Source organism: Alternaria arborescens, assembly GCF_004154835.1.
Source record: "Alternaria arborescens strain FERA 675 chromosome Unknown contig_1, whole genome shotgun sequence".
Lineage (NCBI taxonomy): Eukaryota > Fungi > Ascomycota > Dothideomycetes > Pleosporales > Pleosporaceae > Alternaria > Alternaria arborescens.
The window spans coordinates 1827885-1839283 of NW_021167856.1; the positions used below are offsets into that span (position 1 = coordinate 1827885).

The 11399-nt window shown below is 53.2% G+C and overlaps 5 protein-coding genes across 5 annotated transcripts; 4 read left to right on the forward strand and 1 right to left on the reverse strand.

Moving 5' to 3' along the window:
• Window positions 1–82: 82 nt before the first annotated feature.
• AA0111_g709 (hypothetical protein) lies at window positions 83–3426 on the forward strand (the record flags this gene model as incomplete). The annotated part of the gene is made up of 2 exons (XM_028653385.1): window positions 83–1909; window positions 1963–3426. 2 exons carry the CDS (start codon window positions 83–85, stop codon window positions 3424–3426), a joined length of 3291 nt encoding a protein of 1096 aa, XP_028511628.1.
• Window positions 3427–4178: 752 nt separating this feature from the next.
• Window positions 4179–4993, forward strand: AA0111_g710 (hypothetical protein; the record flags this gene model as incomplete). Its single annotated transcript, XM_028653397.1, has 4 exons — window positions 4179–4231; window positions 4286–4316; window positions 4382–4541; window positions 4590–4993. 4 exons carry the CDS (start codon window positions 4179–4181, stop codon window positions 4991–4993), a joined length of 648 nt encoding a protein of 215 aa, XP_028512053.1.
• Window positions 4994–6141: 1148 nt separating this feature from the next.
• Window positions 6142–7137, forward strand: AA0111_g711 (hypothetical protein; the record flags this gene model as incomplete). The annotated part of the gene is made up of 1 exon (XM_028653408.1): window positions 6142–7137. One exon carries the CDS (start codon window positions 6142–6144, stop codon window positions 7135–7137), a length of 996 nt encoding a protein of 331 aa, XP_028512052.1.
• Window positions 7138–7292: 155 nt separating this feature from the next.
• Window positions 7293–8531, reverse strand: AA0111_g712 (hypothetical protein; the record flags this gene model as incomplete). The annotated part of the gene is made up of 1 exon (XM_028653419.1): window positions 7293–8531. One exon carries the CDS (start codon window positions 8529–8531, stop codon window positions 7293–7295), a length of 1239 nt encoding a protein of 412 aa, XP_028512055.1.
• Window positions 8532–9165: 634 nt separating this feature from the next.
• On the forward strand, window positions 9166–11241 carry AA0111_g713 (hypothetical protein; the record flags this gene model as incomplete). Its single annotated transcript, XM_028653430.1, has 1 exon — window positions 9166–11241. The coding sequence occupies one exon, from the start codon at window positions 9166–9168 to the stop codon at window positions 11239–11241; it is 2076 nt and encodes a 691-aa protein (XP_028512054.1).
• Window positions 11242–11399: the final 158 nt, after the last annotated feature.

Here is an 11399-nt window from a genome sequence, read left to right on the forward strand (position 1 = left end):
TGTTTCGCCTGTGCCGCGCAGTCTGCATGAACGACTTCCCAGCCCTTAGGCGTTGCATCGTATAGCGCGCGACACCATCGCCATGGACCCGTCCTCGTCCGCATCGCGCCCGTCTGGCATCCCCAGGCCGGCACCGGCCTCGAGGTTACCAGTACTCAGGCCTTCCAACAGCCATTCCCAGCTACGCGCACCCGCGTCGACGGAACAATTACGCAAGAAGCCGTCTCTCTCGTCCATCTCGCGCCCAACCACATCGACACTACAGAAGAAGTCATCGAGGGCATCGCTCGCCTACTCCAGCAACCCCCTGACATCATCGGCTTCTCCTGCACCTGCGCCTGCCAACTCGGGCTCCAACCGGACATCCGTCGCTTCCTCATCCACTTCTTCCCGCCGAGTGAGTGGAATCCCTAGCTTTGGCTCACGACGAACCTCGACTATCGCCCCACCTACCAACGACGCGCCCGTCTTCAAGCGACCATTCGCCCGTCCACCATCGCGTCAGACGAATGCTTCGCGGCCCGTCTCCTCGTCAAATACTCCCAAGGAAGATGATACACTGGGGAGCCTGGAAGGCTTTAGGTCAGCCTCGAGGGCTTCCTCGCGTGCCAGTTCGAGGGCAGGGTTCCGAGACAATGAGCACTCGCCCGAACTTGTTGAGACGGCCATCGATGATGGGCTCATCAGTCCCGTGAAGCCTGAGAAGAGGAAGAGCCGACCGTCGCTCTCGGAAAGGACGATAGAGAGTCTGTCTAACCTGCCATCGTCGCCAGCACCGGGAAAAGGAAGACGCCGCTCAAGCTTCTTCAATGCCGACAATACCATGGCTCCGCCGGTTCGACCGGCTTCTGCCATGTCCAACGGCAATGGCAGCAGGCCATCCACCAGTGATGGTGCCCCGCATCCAATACCCGCTACACCGAAGCGATTCGGTGCACCCTCAAACAGACTGTCCATGACTGCACCTGGAAAGAGAAGCGTTAGTGCGCAGGTCAGCACACCTGTCGCGACCCCCAGCAAGCGTTCCTCGATTCTACAACCGGTGTCGACCGTCAAGAAACAGCCATTGGCTCCAGCGCAGAACTTGCAGAACACGCCTAAACCACGCCCGTTGACGAACAGCAAGAGTCTCACTATGCGAACACCCAGACCTCGGCCATCTCTGAACAATGTCTTCGGTCAAGCGATATCGCCTCCCGGAACCGCTACATCCTCGCCTGCCCGAGACACCCCTGTGAAGAAGACACCCGATACCGTCCGGAGGATGCCGAGCTCTTCCACAGCCCTTCGTGACCAGATTGCGAAAGCGAGGGCCGCGAAGAAGCAAGATATTGAAGAAACACCAGCCGAAGCAGCCCCCAAGCCAGCAAGCTCTTCTAATGCTCTGAGGGAACAAATTGCAAAGGCCAGGGCAGCTGCGAAGCAGCAAAAGACCGAGCCAACTAGAAACAATACACCGCCCACCGACATGATCATACCTGACCCTGCCGAGATTGCGACTTTTGACTTTGGCCTCGACGACGACCCTTTCAATCAGCACTCCAAGGGCGGCAAGTCTGTCCTACGCAGACGCATTGATAGCGCTCGATCAGACGGTCGCTTGAACATCGCCGCGATGGGATTGAAAGAAATTCCTGACGACGTACTTTCCATGTATATTTATGACCCCAACGATACCAAAGTAGCCTGGGGCGAGGTTGTAGATCTGTCTACTATCCTAGCTGCAGACAATGAGCTTGAGATACTTCCGGACAGCATGTTCCCGGATGTATCAGTTGAAGACATGATTGATTCGGACGAGGCAGGCCCTCAATTTGGAGGAGTGCAGAGCATCGATTTTCACGGTAACATGCTGCGAGAGCTGCCTGTAGGCCTGAGACGACTGACGCAGCTCTCAAAGTTGAATCTGGTAAGTTCCAACATGGGGAAAAAATTACAATCGCTCAGCGCTAACTTTGACAGTCACGAAACAAGCTATCCATGGAAATGTTGGACGTTGTCGCTCAAATCCCGACTCTGCGGGAACTGAAGCTGGCGGAGAACGATCTCAGCGGAGAACTCTCCTCAGCGCTATGTAACCTCACAGCGTTGGAGGTCCTTGAACTGCAGTCGAACAAGTTGACAAGTATACCTGCAGACTTTCAGCGTCTGACGCAGTTGCGGATACTCAATGTGTCGGAGAACCAACTTCGATCCATTCCCAGCGAAGTTTTTTCTGCGACTCTTATCGAGCTTCAAGCATCGAAGAACCGCCTTGAGGGCGCCCTTCTCAGTCTGGACTCAGTGCCTCACCTACAGGAATTGAACGTCGCGCAGAACTCGTTGACATCTTTGTGCGATGAGGACTCGATCGATCTGCCTGCTATCAAGACGCTCAATATCTCTACGAACCGACTGAAGTCGTTACCCGAAGTCTTTACTTGGGTTAGCATTACCACGCTCTTGGTTGGGGAGAACAAACTTACAACTTTGCCGGAAGGCTTTACGACGCTCGAGCAGCTACGCACTGCAGACTTTACGGGCAACGATCTCATTCAACTTGACGAGAAGATTGCTTTGATGGAGAATCTGGGACATCTTACAGTTGCAGCGAACCCGTTGCGCGATCGCAAATTCCTGACTATGGGCACCGATGAGATAAAGCGCGATCTGGCATCGCGACTGCCTGCTACTGAGCTTCCACCTGATGCGGATGAGGACTTCGAGAACGGTGTTACTGAAGAGGCCCAGCCAAAATGGCAGCTTACACCGTCGGGTACAGCAGACCTCGCAGACAAGAATTTGTCTGAGTTGGAGTTGGATGAGATCACCCTAGAGGTCTTCACCAGCGGATTGCGACAGCTACAGCTACAGCGAAACAAGTTCGACATCATCCCATCTATATCAGCGCAGTTCGAGCACCTGACATTACTGGATCTGTCCAGGAACAGCATTGAAGTTCCTCTTTCAGCACCCATCGAACTCCCTCAGCTTCGCGATCTCCGTCTTGCCAGCAACAAGATCAACTCTCTGACGCACCTCACAACCTATCTCACAGCGCCTATGCTCGTTACGCTTGACGTATCAATTAACCGTCTCGCTGGTGCCCTTCCGACGCTTCACGTAAGCTTTCCCTCACTCACGACCCTCCTTGCTTCCGACAACAAGATCTCCGAAGTGTCTGCCGAGAGCTTGCAGAATCTCAGGATCGTAAACCTAGACAACAACGATATCGAGCGTCTGGAACCTCGTATCGGAATGCTACAGGGCACGTTGACAGGCTTTGCGGTAGAAGGAAACAAATTCAGGGTACCTAACCGCCAGGTCCTTCAAAAGGGCACGGATGCCGTATTGACATGGCTTCGAGACAAGATCCCAAGGGAGAGTTGGAAGAGTGCGGACAGTACCTCGACCGAGTTCTTCGATGCAGACGACGGGAGCTTTTGATTCTTCATTGTTACACTCTAGGGCTGTGGTATAGGTATTCTTTTCGTGTCGTGTCTTGTTAATATGGGGTTGTTCTAGAGTGCACTGATATAGGTTGACTTGTTTGGATATACTGTAGCGTTTTATAATCTCTTCGTGTACATAATGTGCTCGATACGAAAGGGTACTCTAGGGGTTTCTCGGTTGTTAGTTATGGTTTGTTCCGAAGCAAATGCAGCAAAATATTTCTCAGGACGAAGGTCTCAACATTAAATCTGAGCAGAATAATTGCAGTTTCATCGTGGCGACTGTATTGAGTGACTAACTTGGCAGGAGATGTACCATGCAGTATGACACATGAGCTACGAATGCGACTTGAGAATATTAAGTCATTGTAGTCATCGCATGGTATCTCGCACGCGACCAACATCCGAAGTCCTTATCGTCTGGACTACAGTTAGTTCTGGTAGCCCACTAATGTTGTTGGTGTTGCACGCAAACCTTAGCTTTAACCACGCTAACGCCGGCATAACGTATCGCCGAAAGGTCGGTTCGCACACGCTAGGCGCCCTTCGAAATTGTCGAACTTCGAGATTTCCTTCCGACAGCCGCACGAAAACTAACCCACAGGTCAGCCATCGCGGTACGTTTACCATATCCAGGGCGCGCAATCGATCGAGCGCAATCGCACACATTCGCCATCGAGACTGCGCGCCTCTCCAAGATCACACGAGCGAAGGACAAAGGCTGATTAGGGCAGACAATCCGACACAATGGCCATCAAGCACAACCAGCAGATTCAGAAGAACCATTTCCACAAGGACTGGTGAGTTGCATTTGGGTATTGGGCACGTCAAGGCATTGTGCTAACTTCGATCAGGCAACGCTACGTCCGCGTGCACTTCGACCAGGTAATTCCCCTCTCACGTCGCTGAGAGTAGTGGCGCCTGTGTGCAGATATCTGACAGTGCAATAGCCTGGCAAGAAGTCCTCCAGACGCAATGCTCGTGTTGCCAAGGCTGCGAAGGTAGCCCCCAGGCCCGTCGACAAGCTCAGGCCCGTCGTCCGCTGCCCTACCGTCAAGTACAACCGCCGTGTCCGTCCCGGCCGTGGTTTCTCTCTCGTTGAGCTGAAGGGTATGCCCGATCTTCCCAACTGCGCAGAACGCGTCTAATGCATCACAGCTGCCGGTATCCCCCGCAAGTTCGCCCGTACCATCGGTATCTCCGTCGACCCTCGCCGCCAGAACCTCTCCGAGGAGGGCCTCAAGGCCAACGTCGAGCGCCTCCAGGAGTACAGGAAGCGCCTCATCCTCTTCCCCCGCCGCAACGGCAAGACCAAGCAGGGTGACGCCTCCGCCGAGGACGTCAAGGCCGCCAAGAGCGCTGACAACCTCGTCCAATCCACCGCCGCTGCTCTGCCCATCAAGAACGTCGCTCAGTTCGAGGAGGGCCCCATCGGCAACTACGAGGCCACCGAGAACGCCTACAAGACCCTCCGTGCCGCCCGCTCTGAGGCCCGCCTTGTCGGTGTCCGGGAGAAGCGCGCCAAGGCCAAGGCTGAGGAGGCTGACTCCAAGAAGAAATAAGCTACTCGCCGAAGTAGTGGTTTGGTTCTTTGCTATGGCTTACGACAATACAAAAGTCAGGATTACGATTCGACAATGGGTATACCCAGCGTGGGCTTTCCCAGCATGGGCGGCGTCATGGTTAGGTCTGTCAAAATAAATGACAGCATGTGAATGATACCTAGTTTTGCAAATGCAAGCCGTGCCTCCCGTTACTCATGTCGTTGTCCTTTTGTCATACCGCCAACCTTGTCCACACCACTAACCACGGCTTCGTCGAATCACTAGTGCGATTTGGGTAATTCGTCTGCTGTTACTGGGTGATTGAAGCTGCATTCATCCTTTTGGAACGCCATTAACTTACTCAATTTCGATACTTGAATTACAATTGACGTTGCTCCCAGCGCGACGACGCCAGCTCACAAGATCGAAGAGTGTTAGTCGACAGGTCGTGATTTTCTTGCAATAGTCGGGCGGCAACCCCTGAGCCAATTAGCATTCACCAAGAATTACATCAAAATCATCAATCACTCTGTATCTAATCGTTGCTGATCGCTTCTTGATAAAGGGACGAAGTTGCTTAGCGGGGCCCTTATTGCTATGATAGTAAACCCCACCTCGGCTTCTATCGCAACGTACCTCACCACACAACAAAGTTCCAAGCTCGATTGCAAGTATACCCGAGCTTAGACTTTGCATACAGTGCGACGGTTCTCTTAGTAAAGTAGCCGTCGTTGCGTTCGAAACGGTAGGCTTCTCGCACGTTTTGTGTCTTGAGTACGACGTCTTTGTTGTATCATCTACCGGGTGTCTTTCATATCTTTGCCGATTTCCAGTCACGTCTCTTTGCCTCGAATCCAATTTCTCTCGATTCATACGGTTACTCATTCTTTCTTCAGATATCATCGTCTCTTTCGCCTATAAGCTTCTCCACCTGGTTAGCTCATACAGGCCAACCACAGAACTGTCAGTTCATCTCATCTTTTCGCTTCTAAAAGCATAAACACCCAAGAACATAACGGAACCCAAGAAAAAACAGCCCGCTTTAACACAGATAAACACTTGTCGAAGCGTCTTGAACGATCGAAGTGTTGGGTGATCTCAGCGATCGATCAACCTACAGTCATAGCGATATCATCTGCACGCCTCCTGAGCCCAAAGTAGACAACATGACCTCTCTTTCCGACAGCAAGAACCTTTCGCCCTCGAAACAAGCGAGCAAAGCAACACAAACTGCTGATAGTTCCTTCACTATCACGACCGCATCGCATGGTCCCATCCCTACTCTCAAAGACCCCAGTTCGGCCAACATCAGCAAGCGCGAGTATATTTACTTCCTGCCCTATCCGCTTCCTCCAAACGTCGAAGTCCCCTACTCGATCCATCTGCCCGACAAGAACCCTCTAAACCTACCCTCCCACCAATTCGAGCCTACATCCACCGTGGTACTAACAAGCCCCAACCACACTTTTGTCGATATCCGCATCTACAAGTCGTTCAAAACCACCGAGCCGAACCCCAACCAAGGACACTCCCAGAAACTAGACTGGGCCTTTGCCGGAACCTCCTCTTCCGTTCCCATCACCTTGCCACCCAGCGGTCCGCATTACGGGAAATCTAAAAAACGGCTCGAGGAAGACACGTGGGAGAACGTCACGCATTCTACTTGGACGCACTGGGTCGATTCTCGGTATGCAGTTGGAAGTCCTGATATTCCTGTTGATGAGGGGGACATGTATCCTATTGCGCCAGAACTTACGTTGGAAGTGGGGCATGGGTTTCATCCTGCGCTGGATGCGGTGAAGACGCACGAGGAGATGTGGAAGGATGAGGACGTTGTGTCAACGAATAAGGCTGGAAGTAAGATTTGTGTTGTTATGAGGTGTCAGGCGGATGCGGTGGGGGTGAGGGGTGTGGTTGTTCGGTTAGGGCAGTATTGTCAGGGGATTATGATGGCTGGTGAGAAGACGACTGTTGAACGGTGGGAATGGGAGGATGGGGAGAATGGAGAGGATAAGGAGGGGGAGTGGAAGAGAAGTGTTAGGATTGGTGATGGGTTTGTGCCTTGTGGGGTTGCGTTTAGGCCTGAGGTATTGGGCGTTGGTGCTGTGGTCAAATTCCATGACTTTGAGTGGGTGGTGGAGGAGGCTTGGGAGTGGAAGTAAAGGACATTAAACGAGGAGGCTGGGTGGAGGACAGTGGGATGTACGCTGTAGCATAGTAAGAGATATATATTGGATGATGGCGAGTACAGGATGCCAACAACCATAGAGAAGCAAGCCATGAAAATACTCCGAATCCTTCCTACCCTGAATGACAATCACGAATCGTACCCCCATCCACCCTGCATCCCTCTGCCCAACCCCTCACCCCCCGAAAGTGCCCTCGCAACCCTGATTCCCTCACTTAAAAACCCTACCGCGCCATCCACCCCTGCATGCCCCGTCCGAATCGTCCCCGGCATAGGCGGATCGGCATCCCTCTCCATGACCCCCCTCATCATCTCCTCACTCGCCTCGCCCTCATAGCGATCAAGCACCAGCCTCCTAATCGCCCCCTGCCACTGACTCACCCACTCCTCCTCACTAACCGTCGTATACTCCTTAATCATCTGACTATCAACTTTCGAAAATGGCCACTCGGCCTTTACGACAGCATACCTCTTGGTCGCAAAGAACAGCACCGGCCAGCTGAAGATCCACAAAAAGGTCAAGTAGAAGATCCAACACACCCACGTCTTGAGCCTCCAAGTGTTCACTTTCGAGCTTGTGTAGAAATCGACATGCTCGTCTTCAACAGGGAACGTGATGGCGATGTTCCCACGATAATTCGTTGATCTGATGATTCCCTCGAGCCTGTTCTTGAGATGTTGTTCGTCAAGCCCCGTCACCACACGCCGCAGCCGGAAAATCCGAAGGGCTCGGGGTGAAGCACAGTATATATGGCACCATTCCGTCAACCCCGCTTTTGGCGCACCGCCGACTTCGATATCTTGTGTAGACCCCGGAGCCCTACATTTGAGGATCGTGCCTCGATGTGTTTTCTCGCTGTTTTCAACGGTCGTGAGAAACATTGTCGAAGTGTCTCTGTCATCGAAGTTGGGGCGGAGGTAGCGTTGCAGGTTGATGACGAGCCGGAAGTCGGTGATGTGCTGGGTTTCCTTCTTATCGCCCTTCTTGACTGTCTCGCGGTGCGTACCCATTATATAGACGAGAGGGACTGGGGCGACCTTTGCGAAGGAGCGAAGGGCAGACTCGAGTTCGGAGGGGTTGGTGTCGTACTGGGGTTCTAGGACGTTTATCGTGGAGGTTACGACGGGTTTGCCGTGCTTGAAAGACGGGCTGTTGTGGTTGGTTCGTGTAGTTGGGGGTGGGACATGGCGGATGGGAATGTCTGGTGTGATGGTGGTGCTGTTTCCGGCCTCGCTGTCGGTGTATGAAGGAGGAAGACCGGAGATTTCGGGAGCGTCATCGTAAGTGTAGTCGTCGGGGGTGGTGTGGAGGGAGACAGCTTCTGGGTCGTCGCGGTAGCTGGGTGAAGGGTCGGATGCTCTGCCCATGATGATGTACCAGCAAATGCGAAGCGATATCAAGTGTGAATATACAAAGATAACGACTTCAGATGTGAGAGGTGGTTGAGAGAGCGTTGGATAAGGAAGAAGACCGAACGACGATACTAAGTCGTGGTTGAGGCGTCCAGGGGCCAGTGAGACGGAGCACGAGTCTCAGCCTTCCTCCAGGCAGCCACCTACCCATTGGCCTATGAGGGCTGCCAATGCATACACTCGACATCTCTTGTTACGGGGTTGCACAAGAGCATTGATTTTGCCATACTGTGTGTGTTGACACGACAGAGTCGCAAAAGGCCTGTTTTCACATGCTTGTCACGCATGCTGGGTAGTGATAGTCGGCGCGGGGAAGTCTGGAGGGTCGCGCGGTGACGCTAAAATTAAGCTTAACTCCGAAGCCAAAATTTTGGAGCTCGACGCGACAGCGGCCGTGGATGCGCCGTGACTCTTTGCACAAGCCACAATTATCTCTTGTCTTGCACTCACCCCCAGCACGACCTTCAATCTGGCCTCTATCACATCTTGGATACGCTGTCTACGCACACCTCGGATCCTTCCAAGTTTCCCCCGCAGAGCATGCGCCATCAGTAGCTCTTTCCCACGCGCATTCCACACTTCCCTCACCATGGCCTCGCCCGACGTCCAGATGACCGACGCGGGCGCGCAGACTATTGATGCGACACCGCAAGCCGGACAGCATATCAGCCACGAGGGAAAAGACTACACGACCATCAAGGAGGGCCTGGCGCATATTCTTGTTCCTCAAGGCATCCCCACGTCTACCGACCCAAAGCTGTCCAAGGAGGAAACTCAGAAGCAACAGGTCTTCTACAATCCTATCCAGCAGTTCAACCGCGATTTGAGCGTACTTGCGATCAAGACATTCGGCCTAGACGCAATACAGCGAAAATTGAAGAAGCATGAGCAATTCAAGAAGAAGAACGAGCGGAGACGTGAGCGGATGCAAAAAGAGCGCGAGGCAGAAGAGGCTACAAATGGTGTGAATGGGGCGACTGATACTTCTGGGGCCGAGGACACATCAATGAACAAGAGGAAGCTTGCAGAGGAAGATAACGGGGAGGGCGCTGTCCCTCCCAAGAAGCAGAGGACATGGCAAAATCTTAAGAATGAGCAGGAATTGGATGATGCAGCAGCTGAGGAGGAGGCTGCTGGTACAAACGGTGGACGGACACCCTGGAGACCACCCTTCAGCATCCTGGACGCCCTGTCTGCGACCGGTCTTCGTGCCGTACGATATGCAAAGGAGATTCCCTTCGCGACCGCCATCACGTCCAACGACATGTCGCAGAATGCCGTCGACTCCATCAAGCTCAACGTCAAGCACAACAAGGTCGAAGACAGAGTTACGGCCAACACAGGCAATGCCATAGCCTACATGTACAGTTTCTGTGACAAGAAGGGTTACGATGCCATCGACCTTGATCCATACGGCACCGCAGCTCCCTTCATCGATTCAGCCATTCAAGCCATCAACGACGACGGACTACTGTGCATAACGTGCACTGATTCTGCCATCTTTGCATCGCACGGCTACCTCGAGAAAACTTATTCGCAATACGGTGGACTGCCGTTCAAGGGTGAACCTTGCCATGAAGGTGGAATCCGTCTAGTCCTGCACGCCATCGCATCTTCGGCTGCTCGATACGGCATGGCTATAGAACCGCTGCTGTCGCTTTCCATCGACTACTACCTCCGAGTATTTGTTAGAGTGCGAAAAGCCCCCACCGACGTCAAGCTGCTCGCCGGCAAGACCATGCTCGTTTACCACTGCGAAAGCGGTTGCGGTGCATGGACTACGCAATTCCTTGCACGCAACAAGGTCACAAAAAATAAGAACGGCGACCCCATGTACAAGCATGGCTTTGCCCAGGGGCCATCCGCGGACCAACATTGCGAGCATTGCGGCCACAAGACCCACCTGTCAGGACCAATGTACGGCGGGCCGTTGCATAATGTCGGATTCATCGAAAGAGTACTAGCGCAGCTGAATGAAGTCGACCGTGAGACGTATCCGACCATGGATCGCATAGAAGGAATGCTACACACAGCTCTGGAGGAGATCACGTTTGGCACAAAGTTGGACAAGTCGAACGGGGCGCAAAAGACTCAAGTCCTTGACCCCCTCATTCCGAAGTCCGATCCTGCAGAGATAGACCACCACCCATTCTTTTTCATCCCAAGTTCGGTAGCAAAGATAGTTCACTGCTCTGCACCGCCGTTGGCGGCAATCCGCGGAGCGTTGCGACACGCGGGGTTTAGAGTGACAATGAGCCACTGTAAACCGGGCTCTATCAAAACGGACGCGTCGTGGAGGGATATCTGGCACATTATGCTCGAATGGACGCGGCAAAGAGCGCCGCTGAAGAATTTGCCCAAGTCAGGAAGCGCAGGCCATGCCATATTAGCCAAATCAAGCGGGAGTGGGTATACAAAAACGTCAACTGCCGGTACAGCGCCTGCTCAAGTACCGGCCGATCCGGCGCCTGGAGCGCAAAATAACGCAGAAGATGGCGGCCATGTGTCGGCTACAACACCCGCAAAAGATCTGCCAGCTTACCTCAACACCAAGTTTGAAGTCAACTTTGACGAGAGGCTTGGCAAGGACCACGACAGGGGCAAATACGTCCGCTACCAGCTCGCTCCAAGGGAGAATTGGGGTCCGATGTCGCGCGCGAAATAACTGAAGCAACAAATAATGACAATTCAACTATAGCTCCAAAGCTCATAATTTGCCATCCCGAGGAGTACGCAATGCGTTTGTTTAGCTGCTGCTCTCCAATAATCGTCTTGCGTAGCACCATGATGTTCGCCGTTCGTCAAACATCGGCCGGAGATGCG